The 16,686-nt window shown below is 36.6% G+C and overlaps 2 protein-coding genes across 3 annotated transcripts; one reads left to right on the top strand and one right to left on the bottom strand.

Moving 5' to 3' along the window:
• Positions 1–1,062: 1,062 nt before the first annotated feature.
• On the bottom strand, positions 1,063–7,638 carry LOC583111 (peroxisome assembly protein 12). Of its 2 annotated transcripts, none has more exons than XM_783037.5 (10): positions 7,526–7,638; positions 6,082–6,261; positions 5,372–5,480; positions 4,854–4,978; positions 4,093–4,245; positions 3,502–3,577; positions 3,057–3,135; positions 2,367–2,544; positions 1,723–1,826; positions 1,063–1,317 (listed from the first exon to the last, which is right to left on the bottom strand). In XM_783037.5, the coding sequence occupies exons 2-10, from the start codon at positions 6,202–6,204 to the stop codon at positions 1,200–1,202; spliced, it is 1,065 nt and encodes a 354-aa protein (XP_788130.2). In that variant the 5' UTR covers positions 6,205–6,261; positions 7,526–7,638; the 3' UTR covers positions 1,063–1,199. The 2 variants fall into 2 exon arrangements, with proteins under 2 accessions (XP_788130.2, XP_011674970.1); XM_011676668.2 differs by having other exon boundaries at positions 7,533–7,625.
• LOC583093 (DNA repair protein RAD51 homolog 3) lies at positions 7,443–16,376 on the top strand. The gene is made up of 9 exons (XM_030991563.1): positions 7,443–7,656; positions 8,296–8,475; positions 9,130–9,304; positions 9,778–9,935; positions 11,636–11,757; positions 12,353–12,484; positions 13,081–13,208; positions 15,417–15,477; positions 16,093–16,376. Exons 1-9 carry the CDS (start codon positions 7,539–7,541, stop codon positions 16,249–16,251), a joined length of 1,233 nt encoding a protein of 410 aa, XP_030847423.1. The 5' UTR covers positions 7,443–7,538; the 3' UTR covers positions 16,252–16,376.
• The last annotated feature ends 310 nt before the right edge of the window (positions 16,377–16,686 follow it).

Here is a 16,686-nt window from a genome sequence, read left to right as displayed (position 1 = left end):
ATCAACCATGCAACCAATCCATCAAAAAGACAATCATTTTATTGAGCTACTCAATCATCAATTAGCTTTCAGATTACAAATTTGTTTACATAAAACGTACAGAATGATAATAACTCATGTATTTTTGTATTCATTTTTTTTATTTATTTCATTTTGTCAATGTTTCAACTTTCATTAAATCATGCAGATGATGGACAATGCATATTCTCATCTTGATTTCAAACTAGTGAATAATTTTCATATGAGGAGGGGGGGGGGGCGAGAGATATATCTATATCTGCTCCTAATCCTAGTAACGTCCAAACAGTCATTCAATTGTCTACCATTTGTATCAGATTTGTATGGCATTAACTCTGTATACAAGGGTCACAATTGATGCACTAACATTTTTGTTTGTACTATTTTCATCATTCAGAACCAAAATCACATTAATTTTTGTGCCAATTCATTGGAAAATCTTTTCACACTTGGACCGAATAGTGTGCAGGGGTTCAAGTTGATAGATATGTATTTCACTGCCGATTTCTATGCATTGTCTAAATAATTGTTCTTATTCCTAGAGTCCATGTATCAATAAATGGATTTGCTCATGCATGAAACAATGGTAACTAGTTTTTCAAAGCAATATAAAAATAGAGTACTAAATTTCATTTACAAACATTTGATCTCAAATTTGTAACATAACAGATTGCACATGAATACAAATATCATACATTTCATTACATTTCTTTCAATTTTAGAATCATTGTAATTAGCCGTCTTGCCAGTTAAGTCTTGCATAGTGGTGAAGTGTGACGTCATCAAAAATCTATGTTCAGAATTTCTTTTAAAAATTCTTAATTTTCTGAAAGAGCATCAAAAATAAAGTCCAAATTTCGAAAGCCAATTGAATGTGTTAAGTATTGACTGAGATATGACCATCTGAATAAATAAATTTATATACAAACTCAGTGTTATTTTGCTCTGGTTCATAACATTACGAGCCAAAGCAAAATAACACTGAGCTCCTATAGGAAATCTTTTTATTCAGAATCAGATGGTCATATCTCAGCCAATATTTAGCATATTCAATTGACTTTCGACATTTGGACTTTCTTTTTGATGCTCTTTTGGAAAATGAAAAACAAATTGAGAAATTCTAAAACAGATTTTTATGATGTCACAGCTTCGGTACTCTATAGATGACAGAGAGACCCGCCTCAGCTATCTGGAGGGTAGAGTTTGATAAGATGAGAGAGTTCCGAAGGATAGCGGGTCACCGGGCAGCGCTGGTTCTTCTTGATGTAGGGGTAGATACAAGGGTAGCAGAACACATAGCTGCCATTAAAAAAAATAAGAAATAAATGATATTAGTTATTAGTTCTGTACTTGTTCCAAATGCTAAATGAAGAAATCACATTTGTCACATCCCTGGCTTTTGACTAATGAATATATTTATGTGATAAATGATAATGCTTATCATAACTTATCATAACTTGTGTCACCATGTAATTAGTATCTGAATTGATTTTTAGTATGAGGAATACATGTTTAGAAATCTCTTACCGGACCAAAATAATCAGATGTTCATCATTTTTGTAAATATGGAAGATATATAAATAAATGAATAAATATAATTTCTTTAAAAATAAACATTAGAAATAAACATCAAATTGAAAAATGTGAAATTTAATACTGACAAAAGAAAGGAGAGTGAAATGTATCATTATTTAGAATATTTACCCTGATGTTAAGAGAGTAGTATCATTAGTTCGCTTCTTTTGGCAGAGTGGGCAAAGCGTGACGTCCCTTGGTAGAAGAATCTGGCAGTATTCTGGCTCACGCTCCTGTACAACAACAAAACATAAAAGGAACTGTTTAGTCCGATGTTCTGAAGTGATCATTATGAATCATATAGCCTGTCACATAGGCAGGTTAGTCAGATAGCCAGGTCAGTTGGATAGCCAGGTCAGTCAGATAGCCAGGTTAGTCAGATAGCCAGGTCAGTTGGATAGCCAGGTCAGTTGGATAGCCAGGTCAGTTGGATAGCCAGGTCGGTCGGATAGCCAAACTGGCTTTCATGCAGGATAAGTGTCATAATTAATAACTAAATCAGGAAAAATACATAGCTTGGTGGCTATTTAATAAGTACCCTGCTACCTATACAAATTTCAGACTGATTTGACATCAGATCACTGTTAAATATTGCAGGAGCAAATCCAGGGTTTTGTCAAAGGAGGGGGAGAGGGGCATATTTCTGTTGTTGTGTACTACAGATATGCAAATGAGTTTCAAAAGGGAGGGCATGGGCCAGTTGTGGGCCCCACAGAGTTGACACTGGTTATTCATATCTCAAATCGATCACTTTTTCCATGATAATACTTCACCTTAGGCGGTTCAGGGATTGGCAAAGAAGTGGCAGCCAACGCAGACTGGTGATCCTCACTCATGTACCACCACTCCAGGAATTGAAGGAAGAAGACACCCACAGACAGACCGTTTGAGATAGCGATGGCAACCGCTCCTACCAGTCTCTTCAGGTAGTACAGTAATCTTGCTTTCAAGCTGGAATACAATAACATAACAAGAGATAAGAATAAAATTTTATAAGAAATATCCATTCCAGAAATAATAATCATCATCATCACCCTTTAAAGTCCATTTTCCCAATGCTATGGGGTTGACCATTTCATTTCCATTATGGACATGATGTTTTCATTTGACTATGAGACATTGCTGAAATGAGGTTGAAGAGGTAAGGGAATGAAGAAAGTAACCCATTTGAAGATTTGCTGAAAATACCAATTTTAGAATATCTTCTTTTATGTCCCCTTGTTCACAATTTTTGTCACTAGTAAGTAAATATCTGAAAACTTGCCTGCAACTCTCCATTCTAAATTGTCTACCAACATCTATGGGACATGGGTAAACTAATTAACTTGTTTAGATGAAAGGCATTTCTCTGACTTCAGAAGAGGGCTTACAATTCATTTAATGCATTGTTGGAATCCTATTTCAATGTTCTATTGATGCAAAGATGTAAATTACATGTAGTTTTTTTATAGGAGCATAATTACCTTGAATCTGCAGATAGGATAGCATCACTGGATAACCCTAATAGCATGTCTTCCTTTGATAAGTACTGTAATTGCACACCTGAGAATGAACGGGCAACAAAGAAAGAAACCATATGAAACAGGCCATTTATGTTTTTTTTTTCTTTGGAAAAAGGAGGAAGGGATGTGAGACTTTGAATGCAACATCATTTTGAGCATACATTTTCATGGGGGTAAAACAGCAGAAAAGGACACTATTATAGAACAACTGTTCCCTGGAATTCACCATAACATCCCCCTCAAATAACTATTCCCAAGGGCAAAGCCCCTTCTCCCCCAATCAACAAATAACGCCCCCCCCCCCTCCCCTGAAAAAAAAAAAGCACCGAGGTTATCAGCAACGGGGAATGGGTGTTCATTGGCCATAGGACCAATAGAAATACTGGGAGTTAACTTTGAAACTTACCTGCTAGTTTGAGGAATGGAGAATGAACTGGTGACTGCTTAAAGAGGTATCTTAGCTGATAGACCAGTACTGAGGACTGTGTGAGAAAAGTGAGATAGAGAGCAAGCATTTATTTGTAAACACATGCACAGGATAATATAAACATTTAGCATATTACAGAGAGATATACAACGAGGGCTACATCAATGGTTGAATTGAGTAGACAGACAGATATTTAGGTACCAAGACTTTAAACACATCAAATTAGATTTATTTGCCAATGTCTAATGAAAATGCCTTTCCCCAACAACTTTGGGATAGAAAATTGTATTCAACCACAAATGTTTAGTTTGTCTTTATTTGAGGCTAGGAACTATCTAAGACAACTGAAGGCATTACATTCTATTCTTGTTAGGCAAAAGATTTTTGTATTTTTTTTTTTTTTTACATTGTATTACCTATCTGCTCTGCTTTACAATGAAATAGTATGATAAATTCAAATGCAACAAAAGTGTATCTTCTATAAAACATATTTTCCTCTATAAGAATTAATGCATTGCACAAAGACATTGAAATATTTTTCAAACTATAAACATAAAAAACAGCACTTACTTCCCAAGACAAATGCAGGTAGGGGTACAGAGCAAGAAAGATTTTCTTGTATTTCTTCATAGTTTGCCTCCCTCTATCATTTAAATCCAAGGATTCATCAGTCCACTTCTGAAATTTGGCATCTAGTTTTAGCTTGATATATGGAACAACAACCTAGTAAAACAAGAAGGAAAACAATGCATCTGTAATTTAAAACTACACAAAATATCATCCAAAGCTTCTAAAGCACTCAAATATAAGCCCTCAAGCCCACATTGAGCAGTGTCACACTTTTGCAGAATTGTTGGCATTTTCTTTTGATCTATAATGCTAATATAGGCCCTAATTTAACAAATAACAATTGGTACATATAACCATTTGGTAAGAGCAAAATTCCCTAAAATCAACCAGGAAACATGTTGCACTTCTCAAAAGAAAAGATTTTCTAAAGGAAATTATATAACATTAAAATCTTTCAATTGGCAACATCTACATGAATGATATGAATACAATCTGGTATTCATTTTGGTGCACATTATCATAATAGCCATACATGTTGATTTAGCATATTTGCAGATCCGATTCTGTTTTAAGAATGGACCAAAAAAGTAACCAGTACAAATTTAAGGAGGCAAAGCTTTCTTAAATATCACTTTGTTCAAAAAAATTATTCTCTTCCAATTATTCAGTTCCATCATGGTATGATAGTGATACTATCATTTACTTCATGGAAAATACACAATTGTATAGACATAACATTAAGTATATTTTACTCCACTCACAAGTAATGCTAATGACATCCAGTGCTCTCTCTTGGGAAGACCTTCTGAGATTGAAGGGGCTGCGGAGGTAGAACTGTTGATGGCTACTCTTTTTAGGCTGTAAAAATTCTCTGCAAATGATGCACCTATATGAAGAGAAAGATAGACATAGAGAGTGAGCGGGAGAGTTCTCCCATTGATACTTAACTAACTCAATTATCTTTATCAATTCAAAAAATAATTTTGTAACTGGCCTTCAAAATATTGAAAATAACTTGTATCACAAGCTTTCATTTAAAATAACATAAAGTTTCAATCTGGTAATAATAATATGCTTCAAATCATACACATTGGATTGAAAATTATATAATTATATGAAGTGAAGTTTGAAGTTCATTTATTACACATTTTACATTAAAAAAACGTTTTTTTTGTTATATATACAGGCGTATAAGAGTAGATTTCACACAAGAAAAAAAATTCACACTATTTTAAGTACATTTTGGTTATAGTCATATCCTAAAAGCAAATGGACATACTAGTCTTGGTGAGAAAGTGATGCTGCAGTATGAGATCAAGGATGGAGTATACTTCATCTGACCATCTGTGTAATCTTCCAAACTGGGCAGGTTGATTCTCTGCAAATACCTGATAAAGGTAAAAATAGACTTGCATGATGCACATCCAAATATACCATTACAAAACATTCGGCGAAACAAGATTTTAGTTGGACATGGATCTGTAATATTTGCTGTTCTGTGTGTGTAGTGTAAAACTTGAATTGCATTAAATAATATGATTACATGCCTTTTGAAACTGTAAAGATTCTGTTATGTTACTCCAAGTAAAATACCTCATAGGCATTTACAGTACACCGAGATTATCCCTTGTAACGTTTGCAGGATATGAGAAAAAAGAAAGAGGGGACTAAAAATGGGGGTAGAGAAAAGGAAGAAAAGGAGAGGTAAAAAGGAGATTTGAAAACAGGAGATACAGGAGAGAAGAGGGGAGAGTGACAGAGAGAAAGGAGAGAGAGAGAGAGAGAGAGAGGGGGGGGGGGAGGTGTAAGAGACCAAAGGGAGGGGAGAAAGAAATAGTGGAGATAACAGAATAGTCAAATATATATTAAGAGAGATGAGGGGAGAAAGAGGGGTATGATGTTGAGGTAAGGGCTAGAGAATGAGAGGTGAAAGAGAGGGCAAGCTAAGGAGAAGGGGTAGAGCTAGAGGAAAAATAACACAGATCTCACCTTCAAGAAATATGATAGAGCAGGTCTAAGAGTCACCATCAAGCTCTCTTGAGCAAGAACCTCAAAATAAGATGGACGGTTGTCGGTGGTCGCAGAGGTAAGATGAGCTCCAAACTCTGCCATGTTGATAGTGAGCTGGATTCTCACTTTTAAGATGCAATGAACTTGAATGAAGTCACCCTATATTTATCAAAAAGACATTATGCATGTTAAATCACTGGTGTTTTTAATACTAATTGTTGCAAAGATGCATGATGTAGGTCGTGGGACTCCATGACCATGCATTATAACTGCATCTAGATGGTAAATAGAACGTAAAAATGCTATCAAATATGTGCATCAGTCACTCTCGTGCTACGTCCACCCATGTTCATCTTACCATCAACCTCTGAAATAGACCCTAAATGCCAAATGGCGTATGGCACCTTTTCTGAAATGGACCCTAATGAAACCACTCCGGCAAAGCATACGTGTAGAGAGTCGATGCTCATGCGTATTGACCTCTAGCACTGCACTTCGTGTTAATAGGCAGCATTTGAATACATGAATAGTCAATACACTCACAACACACAAATGCTCCCAATCATGCCGATGCGGCTGATCGGCAAGTTTGACAGTAGACTCACAATTTGAATTTTTAAATTATTCTTTCTAACATCAGAAATTTGAAAAAAAAACTGTATTTTACTGCTATTTAGGCGTCATCAATCGTCAAAGTACCGATTTTTAGTGAAATTAGTTGAGTTTTGTACAGTGGTGTTTGAAATGTTGAGAATCAATAGCACAGCTTTTAATACACAGCCAGGATGGTAATGCACCTATGTGTGAATGAAACCTGTGAACCTGAAAAAAGGTACCTGTACCCTTCTTGGGGTGTTTGTGCGATCAGTGCTTGAAAATGTTGGGATTGTCGAAGGAAAATTTGTATTGTTAATGTTATTGTATTAAACGAACTGAAACTTAAACTTAAAGTTTGACTCATCATAGTTATATAATCAAATATTACAAGAAGATCGAGACTCTTGTTTACCTTTTATGTGCTCCCTGGAGCTGGCCCTGCATATTTTCAATTTCATTAAATTTCTATTTTTCAGCAATATTAATTGCAGCCAGGCTGTTTTTAAGGTTAAATGAGATAGTTGAAATGCAAGACAAAGTCAGAGATGTTCTTCATATGATCTAGGAGTAACTGAGAATTCTAAAAACGTAAAGTTTCTAAGCATATGAAAATAAACCAATAAATTGTCGACTGGAGCTTGGAGCCTGGCCTGGCCTGGCCTGGTAAAAACAACACAATCCAGCAGCGAGAGGAAGAGTCCACCCACCGCTGGACTAGCGGCCTGTCGATCGCTCGAGCGTGTCCGCTCTAAACTTGCGCCCCATCTATTAAAGTTGCGCGGGGATTTCAATTTCATAAATTGTTCGAATTAAATAACATACTTACCAGTTACCTCACGATGCAGCGTGACATAAACAGCTTTCCTATTCCTCCATCTTTTAGGGCGAAGCTGAATAATGCTGGATTTAGTTCTGTTGCTGATGTGTTGGAGCTAAAGCCATCAGAACTGAGCAAAGGTGAGCAAGCAAGCAGCATCCCATTCATCAAACTTTTGTGTTCAGTCCCATTTAATGTTAATTGTGTTGTGATCTGTTGCAAGTATGTATGTTGCATGAGACCGAGTGCAGTGTTAACAAATTTATCTAGTCGCAGCTTATTAAGTAAAATTCAGTTATCATGAAGCGTGGCTCATATTGATGGACGAAGCCAATATACTTGAAAATAAACGAAATTGAAGATATTCATTTAAAAATGTGTCGGTCATATTCAGTCATTTCACTTTCAGTGACAGTCACAGTGTCTTTTTAAAATAGTGAATTTGAAAGAAAATATTTATTGGTGCTGGGAAGTTGGGAACAATACTCGATAGGATTTATACTTATTGTTATAGGGTCAATAGCTTAATAATTTTGAATTTAATTAAATGGACTCTCAATTTGAATCGTTCCAAGCTTTCTATAGTTTCTAGGTCTAATAAAGACTTTATTTGTCTTCTTTTCCAGAAATTAATGATATATAGATAGAACTAGATCTAGTCTAAATCTAAATTATAATTTTGTACTCTAGCCCAAGACCACCTAGAAATTCAATACCTCAATTATCTGAATTTCTGTAATCATTTACTATCACCCCTTCTTAATCTTTAATATTTTCAGAGTTAAATATTTCTAAAGAGGATGCCCTTGAGCTGATCAAAGCATTCAAGTCAGGAGCAAGTAATCCTCTGGTGCTAGAGAAATCCCACCTAGAAGACAAAGGGTCACCAAAAGGCTCGTCACCAAGCACAAGGTCTTCAGATGTCGCATCCAACAAACTCCCTGTTACAAGCACGTCAGGTATAATAAATGAGAGGATCCATCCGGTTTTCAATCTGTTACATTTAAATTCAACCTTAAAGTTCAAACGAGTCAACGGTTTAGTTATTCATTACTTCATTCATCTACAGGTATTTCTAATTCTATCACCCTCAAAGTCATAATGATTAATACCAACTATCTAGCAATGTACGTTGCATCTTTTTGTTTATTAATCTATCCTACATATTGACCCATCCATCTACCCATCTATCCATCTAGGCATCTACCCATATGTTAATCTATCAAATTTAACCACCTACCAATTGATCTATTCGATCATCTACTAATCCATCCTTCTAGACAGTCATCTATCCATCCATCCATCTAGGCATTTACCCATCTATTCTCCAATCCACCCATACATCCTTCTACCCATCCACCCACTCATCCGGCCATTCATACATTCTTCTACCCATCCACCTATATATCATCCATCCATATACCCCTCTATTATTAAACTAGATACCCATTAGTCGATTACCCATCTATCCATCCATCCTTGCATCCTTCTACCCTACAAACCACACACCCATCCAGCATCCATCCATCAAACCACCAACATATCGAGGACACTGTTAATTATTTGATGACCCCCCCCCCCCCCCCCCCTCCTTTAACTCTCCAATCCTGCAGGTGGAGGAGATGGAAAGAGAACAGCTACAGCTTTTGAGATGCTTCAGAAAGAGCAGTCTCTTCCTCCGATCATCACGTTCTGTGAGGAGCTGGATGAGATGCTAGGAGGCGGTGTACCCATGTGCAAGATTACAGAGATCTGTGGGGCTCCTGGTGTAGGCAAGACACAAACATGGTAAGCTACCTCCATATTATATTATTTCAAAACCAAGAGTCTGAAGGTCATGATAATCTATAAGAATTTTTTTTATTTTTTATTTTTTATTTATTTATTTATTTATTTTTTATTTATTTATTTATTTATTTATTTATTTTTTTTTTTTTTTTTTTTTTTTTTGGGGGGGGGGGGATTTTATTCCATATTATAAACAAATAGAAAATTATACAGTAGGCTTACGGTTGCACCATGTGAGAGAGAGGGAGAGGATTGGGGAGTCCTGAAAAGAATTGATTGCAAAGAAATCATAGAGAATACCAATTTGTTTAGGAATCTACACAACTTCAGAATAGATATTTTTTTTCTTCAGATATCTTAAACTTTTACTGACTTGCCTTTCTGATTTTTCTACATTTTAATTTTACTAAGTAAGCTTAGACATAAAAGAAGGTAGAAGTGGTCAAACTTGTGTTAATTCCTTATGTCATTAGCATCCAGCTGTGTGTGGATGTCCAGATACCGGCCAGTCTTGGAGGGGTCGAAGGTGAAGCAGTATACATTGATACAGAAGGCAGCTTCATACCGCAGAGAGCATGGGGCATAGCTCAGGCTGCAACAGAACACTGCCACACTATGGGAGATCAAGCAGGTATGTGTGAAGGGCATTTCACAAAACTTGTCATCAGTGATAAATGACAGTTTTTTTTATTAAGCTACTGAAATCCTTGCTTCTGATGGGTTATCAGTAGATTTGTCACTGAAAAAATGCTTTGTAAAACGGGCCCCTGGTGTGTTACACTGGTGTGTTGCTTGCAGGTGGCATCGAGGAGCGGGGGGGGGGGGGGGGGGGGGGGGGGGACGACTACATTCTTACTCACCCGATGCCCCCTGTTTTTCCTCTTCAAAAATGTTGTAGACAAACATTGGTATGTTTGTGTTTGTTTTGTACACCCCCCCCCCCCTCCCTCCCCCTTCATTTTGAGTATGTAATAATAATAATAATAATAGGCATTTATATAGCTTCATCTATTTAGACAATTCTTTTCCGAGGCACACAAGAAAAATAAAAAGAATAAGAGAACTCCTGAATGCATAGTCTTTTTAAACAAGCTTGAAACATACTTGAACGATATCTCATTAGTTAAGCATAAAAAGATCCATCTAAATGATCAAATTCATAAAAGATTGTACATTATGCTCACTCTTTTTCTGATTTAAAATAAAAGTGAATCATATGCTATTATGCTGACTAATGGCATAACTTAAGCTTTATTATGTACCGTAGTTCTGTTTAAAGCAAATAGAAGTTTAATGAACTAAGTGTGGAATTCATCAATTAGCCTGTAACACATCAAATGTAAACATTTAATTTTGTCCATGTACATCCAGCTTAATGTAAGGGGGTGGTAGATTGTGACGGGTAGCCGGAATGAGTGGGGGTAGACCTCGGACAATACAGATGGCAATGGCAGCCTGAGGAGTAGAGTTGGTGCTCTTTATTCTGTAAAGGACACACCGCTATAAGCGGGGTGGGAACGGGGTCGAGTAATGATAAACAGTTATCAATTACAAGAATAAACAACGACACATCTTTCAGCATTATGACAACAAAAGGTAAACAGTGTTCACTACACTAAAACATTTGAATCGTTAATAACAATAACTTTAACTTATTTAAGACAATGCAAATGCCCAAAGTGTATAAGCTGGATCAAATACAAATTCCTAACATAATTAATCAAACTTAAAAGATCATAATTCTTCGTTAATCAGGTTTCTCTACACCAAAACCTAACACATAGTCATTAGCGCCCAAGTTCCCGACTACAATAGTCACACTCCAAGGCCCAATTGACCGTACACACAAATGCATTCTACACGTACCCGTACAGGCATAGCCTACGCATCCATTTCCTCTACGTGTAATCTACTTGTACATTGAGAAGTCACACCCTCTGAGCATTACGTAACAACAATATCGCCTTAAATTACACCTTTCTGTTAACAAATATCATGTTCTTTGAACATATTTTTAAGCCTTATAATAATACTAATTCGTTTAAACCAGGATATGAACAAAACATAGTAACAATATTATCAAATATAACAATTTAAACACACATAAAAACTAAGCCTTGCTTACCTATAAGCGGGGTGGGAACGGGGTGAAGGTCACGGTTCTAAAGCCCGCCACCAACGACCTCCTAACATTAAGATAGATACTAGATGTAGCAGAAAACACTGTACAATATTTTGACTCAATTTTGTTTTGTCAAGTATGAATTCAGATATTCACCATCTTATACCATCCTTAACCTAGCTTTGTTGTCTTCTTTCTATCTCTGCCAGAATTGAAAGACTTTACAACTGAGAAGATTTTGTCTGGAATCCATTACTTTCGTTGTCATAATCATGTGGAGCTCCTTGCACTTGTCAATCTCTTGCCAGAATTCTTATCCAAAAACCCCAAGGTAAGGACTTACAAGATTAGTTGGCTAAAGATATGATGTATCAGTCACTGAAAAGGATGTGTATTTATTTTTGTTAGCATCTGAAGGATTGTAATCTAATCCAGAAAGTATTCTATATAGATTTCTTTTGTGTGCAGTAAGGAAGCTTTGCCCAGAGGGCTGCACACATTGGGATCATTTCAACAGTAACAGTATGGATTCTTGGAAATGAATTGAAAAAAATGTACTTTTATCAACTTTGAATTCAAACAGCCTGGACATTCATCCCTTGAACATTACAAAATGAATACGTACCTTAATAACTCAAAAGGATTTTGAAAATCAAATACTTATGATGAGTTAAGAAAGTGACTATTCAAAATGGCATGAACAATTTCTGATGACGGATCCAGGATTTTGTAATAACATTGGGGGCACAATTCTGATAAAATGTACAACGTTACTTTGTGTAACTAAGGTATGGCAATTGGTTATGAAGGGGGGATACAGGGTAGTTGTGCCAACCCCCCCCCCCCTGAATCTGCCACTGACCGTTCTATCTCTCCTCCTGAAAAAGATGTTAAATTTAGTTTCATACTAAATGTTTATTTTCCAGGTAAAACTGATCATTGTGGACAGTATAGCCTTCCACTTTAGACATGACTTTGATGACATGTCACTTCGTACCAGACTTCTCAATGGACTAGCACAGAACTTTATCAGGATTGCTACACAATACAACCTGGCAGTAAGTCTTTCTTGAGCTGGCTTCTCTGCTCTGACAATGGCAACATTGAAAGGAGTCTTACTCCTTATTCACGCAATTAGTATCATTGAGTTTACCGTTTCCAAATATTCTAGCCATTAACATGAACTATTCATACAGGTATTTCCAGAAACTATCTCCAAATAGTGATAGTCTGTGAAAATCAGGTTTATGTTTATTTGCTTTTTTGTTTTTGTTTTTCTTTCCTACCTTTATGTCAAGGTAAAATTAAAATATAAACGTTGGGCCATATTCTTTAAAATTATCTTTTATGTTTAGGGCTAAATATTTTTATTTTTATTTTTGTGTGGATTTGCATAGGGGATAAAAATCACTTATTCATGGTGCTTGCGTATATATCTTTTAACTGTACACATGTACGCAGCTAGTTTTGTCCTAGAGTTGATTTGTTTTGACAATTAACATTTGTTTTAATACTGAAAAAATATAATAGTTTTCAAAATATCACCCTTGATTGTTCAAAGAATAATCTTACCTAACTTTTAAACCTAAACCACTATCCACTTTAGAGGGCCACCAATTCTGACCCCTCCGCCCTTTTTATCTACTGAGATCAGGTTGTACTGACCAATCAGATGACCACCAAGATAGGAGAGGGGACGTCTCACCTCATCCCTGCTCTAGGAGAGAGCTGGGGCCATGCCTGTACCATCAGACTCATATTATACTGGAAACAGGCACAAAGGTAATACAATTAACACAAAATCTTCAATTTCTGTAATATAATTTCAGTTATATAGTTTATATTATATAGTTTATATTATATTTTAATTTTACCTTGACATAAAGGTAGGAAAGAAAAACAAAAAACAAAAAAGCAAATAAACATAAACCTGATTTCACAGACTATCACTATTTGGAGATAGTTTCTGGAAATACCTGTATGAATAGTTCATGTTAATGGCTAGGAAGATCTTTGAGCTGACAAAGGACGTGAGACTGACTGGACTCATCCAGACGTTGCTGTCCAATCGGCGATATTTTGTGGTTCTCAATGGGAATCACAGCAGATGGCGCGGACAGAAAAATGGCCTACCACAAGGAAGTGTGCTCGCACCGTTACTCTTTAACGTGTACACGAATGACCAACCGATCCACCCAAACACCAGGAGCTTCCTCTACGCCGATGATCTCTGCATCGCCACCCAGAACCAGTCTTTTGTGAAGTTGGAGGAGTCCCTCAGTGATGCCCTGGCCGGTCTCATCCCATACTATGCGACCAACCACCTGAGAGCTAACCCTGATAAAACTCAGATAAGCGCATTCCACCTCAAGAACAGGGATGCCAACCATCAACTAAGGATCAGCTGGTATGGGAAAAGGCTGAAGCACACTCCCAACCCAGTCTACTTAGGCGTCACACTCGATCGCTCCCTTACCTACAAGAACCACATTGCCAACACAAAGGCAAAAGTTGGAGCCCGCAACAGCATCCTCAAGAAGCTAGCCAACACCAACTGGGGGGACTGATGCCAGAACAATCCGGACGACAGCCCTCGCGCTTTGCTTCTCTGCTGCGGAGTATGCATCACCAGTATGGAGTAGGTCGGCCCATGCACCCAAGATTGACCCAGCTCTAAATTCATCTTGCAGAGCGATCACTGGATGCCTAAGGCCAACTAAAGTAGAAGACATCTACCTGCTCTGCGGTATTGCCCCTCCACACGTCAGAAGGTTGGTCTTGTCCCAGAAAGAAAAGGACAAACAAGAAAACAATCCACTCCACCCACTCTTCGAACAACAGCCAGTGGGCAAGCGGCTCAAATCCAGACACAGCTTTCTGCACTCGGTAGAGCCTCTTAATACTAGCCCTCACAACCAAAGGATGACTTTGTGGTCTAACCACCTTCAGACCACTCCACATAAACTCTCCCTCAGCCCGAAGGAATCCCTCGCAACCGGCTCCCGTGAGACTTGGCCTACCTGGCTTAGCCTCAACCGCCTAAGAACTGGCTACGGTCCATGCAGAGTCCTAATGCAGAGGTGGGGTCTAGGAGACGAACAAACGGCATGTGAATGCGGCCAGGAACAGACAATGGAACACCTGCTAGTCTGCCCACTCCTGCCAGAGCCATGCACCCAAGATGACCTGGAAGCCGTTAATTGCCGTGCTAAAGCCTGTGTGGACCACTGGACGGGACTTGTGTAGTGACTCGATAAGAAGAAGAAGAAGTTATATAGTATATTGTATTGTGAATTAAATTCAAATTGAAATGAAATTTGATTTTTTTTTTTTTCTTTTTTTTTCTTTTCTTTTTTTTCTTTTTTTTTTCTTTTTTTTTTCTTTTTTTTTTCTTTTCTTTTTTTCTTTTTTTTTTTCTTTCTTTTTTTTCTTTTTTTTTTCTTTTCTTTTTTTTCTTTTTTTTTTTTTTCTTTTTTTTCTTTTTTTTTTTTTTTTTTTTTTTTCTTTTTTTTTTCTTTTTTTTTTTTTTTTTTTTTTTTTTTCTTTTTTTTCTTTTTTTCTTCTTCTTCTAAAAAAAAAAAAGTTTCTTTCTAGAGAAACTGGCTTGAAATAATTTTGAATTGCTTGTCATGCAGTAGATGACTTGTTTAGACCAGCAGAAAGTAGAGAAATTCACAAAAACTTAAATCTGGATATCACATTAACGGAACATAGAACACAACTCGCACTTTAATATGCACTCGGTTGGAACTACGAGCTCAACTTTTTAAAAATCTTTCTTCACTCATTTTTCTGCTTGTATACATATTCTACCAATTTGCAATAACATAAAGTCTTTAATATTTTGGTGTAACTTTTGTTTGATTCTGTGAGGATACATTATATTGTATTGTTATTAATAAAACTCGAGTCTTGACCTTGACTTCAGGAAACTTTGATTCATCGATCACTTGTCTAATGTTCTTGCTTCTTTCTCTTTTTCCATCACAGATATGCCAACTTGTACAAGTCTCCCTCCAAACAGGAAGCAACAGTACCCTATCAAATAACAGTAAGTGATCCCCGCTCTCGTGTTACTGGAGGGTCTCTTTTTGCTGAAATAATAATATAATCACAGTATTAAATCAAGTAAGCCTAACATTTAAATTGTGGTAATACAAAATTATCACCAAACTATTAAGGTACAAAGCATTCTATGAAAAGGGAACTAAGATTAATATTTACACTGACTATTAAGTAATTTGGTTTGAGTTAGTTATAAAGTACCACATCTCCTTGTGCACAAAGTTACCCTAATTCTTTAACTCAATGAAGGAACAAAAATGCCATCATGAAAGTAATTCCTCATATTTATTTCATGACCAAATTAATTTGCTTTATTCGCCTCGAAATAGAATTATGTGCCCTGGAATAGAATTGTCTAGATAGATGGCGCTATATAAATGCCTATTATTATTGTTATTCATTTCTTTGAATAACATAGACATTTTGGCACGTGGCATGCTAAGATTCAGTAGACAGAGTTAAGTCAGTCCATAATATTCAGTAGAAATATTCTTGTATTTTGTAATAAGTCTATATTCTTGTCCGTTTAAAAACTTGAAAGATCAAGTTTGTTGGACTCTCTCATGAGATAATCCTGTACATTTTACTTTGTGTAATACAGCAAGCTGGAGTGCGCAGCATATCAAGTCATCCCAGAGATTCAACGGAAGGCGGAGCAGGAGACAGAGACCAAGGAGCCTTTAAAGATCACCATGGAAACCAAGATGGCGGCATGGATAATCCCAGGAAGAGACTACGTTCGGAGGATCCAGTGACCTGAAGGAGAAGCAGGACTCTCCCATCATGTTTTGTGCTGTAAGGTATTTGAGACGTCTTTCCCCGATGCCAATGGTTTTTGTTGACCAGTATCTGTATCAACATTTCTTCCGTGAGACGAACTATTCTACATTCCTAGGTATGTAGACCTACCTGTCACTAATGCTTGAGCATTGAATACATTGTATTTGTCTTGAAAACTTTTGGAAATTTTAGTACAACTTTATTGAATTAATTTGCAGTGATACCATTTGCCAAGCTCTGCAACTCAATTTGTAATAGATCTTGGGTTTTCTGTCAGATTGTGAACTTACATTATGATACCGTCAAAATTGAAACTTTAATGAGTATCATTTAATGTTTTATTATGCATGAATCTATTTCCAATTTTGGACAAACATACTACAAAGTTTAAAGCAAACTTGATGTATCTCAGTCG

The sequence above is a fragment of the Strongylocentrotus purpuratus genome, unplaced genomic scaffold (genome assembly GCF_000002235.5).
Source record: "Strongylocentrotus purpuratus isolate Spur 01 unplaced genomic scaffold, Spur_5.0 spur5_scaffold_2, whole genome shotgun sequence".
NCBI classification, from domain to species: Eukaryota; Metazoa; Echinodermata; class Echinoidea; order Camarodonta; family Strongylocentrotidae; genus Strongylocentrotus; species Strongylocentrotus purpuratus.
Note: the sequence above shows the minus strand (reverse complement) of the source record. Positions and strands in the feature narration are given on the sequence as shown.

Excerpts from the sequence above, each read along its gene's own strand:
- LOC583111 (XM_783037.5), bottom strand. The coding sequence starts at position 6,204 with ATGGCAGAGTTTGGAGCTCATCTTACCTCTGCGACCACCGACAACCGT. Across the intron at positions 1,827-2,366 it reads CAATCCCTGAACCGCCTAAG|GAGCGTGAGCCAGAATACTG; the intron begins GTGAAGTATTAT and ends GTTGTTGTACAG. Across the intron at positions 1,318-1,722 it reads ACTACTCTCTTAACATCAGG|CTATGTGTTCTGCTACCCTT; the intron begins GTAAATATTCTA and ends TTTTAATGGCAG.
- LOC583093 (XM_030991563.1), top strand. The coding sequence starts at position 7,539 with ATGCAGCGTGACATAAACAGCTTTCCTATTCCTCCATCTTTTAGGGCG. Across the intron at positions 11,758-12,352 it reads TCTTATCCAAAAACCCCAAG|GTAAAACTGATCATTGTGGA; the intron begins GTAAGGACTTAC and ends TTTATTTTCCAG. Across the intron at positions 12,485-13,080 it reads CTACACAATACAACCTGGCA|GTTGTACTGACCAATCAGAT; the intron begins GTAAGTCTTTCT and ends TACTGAGATCAG.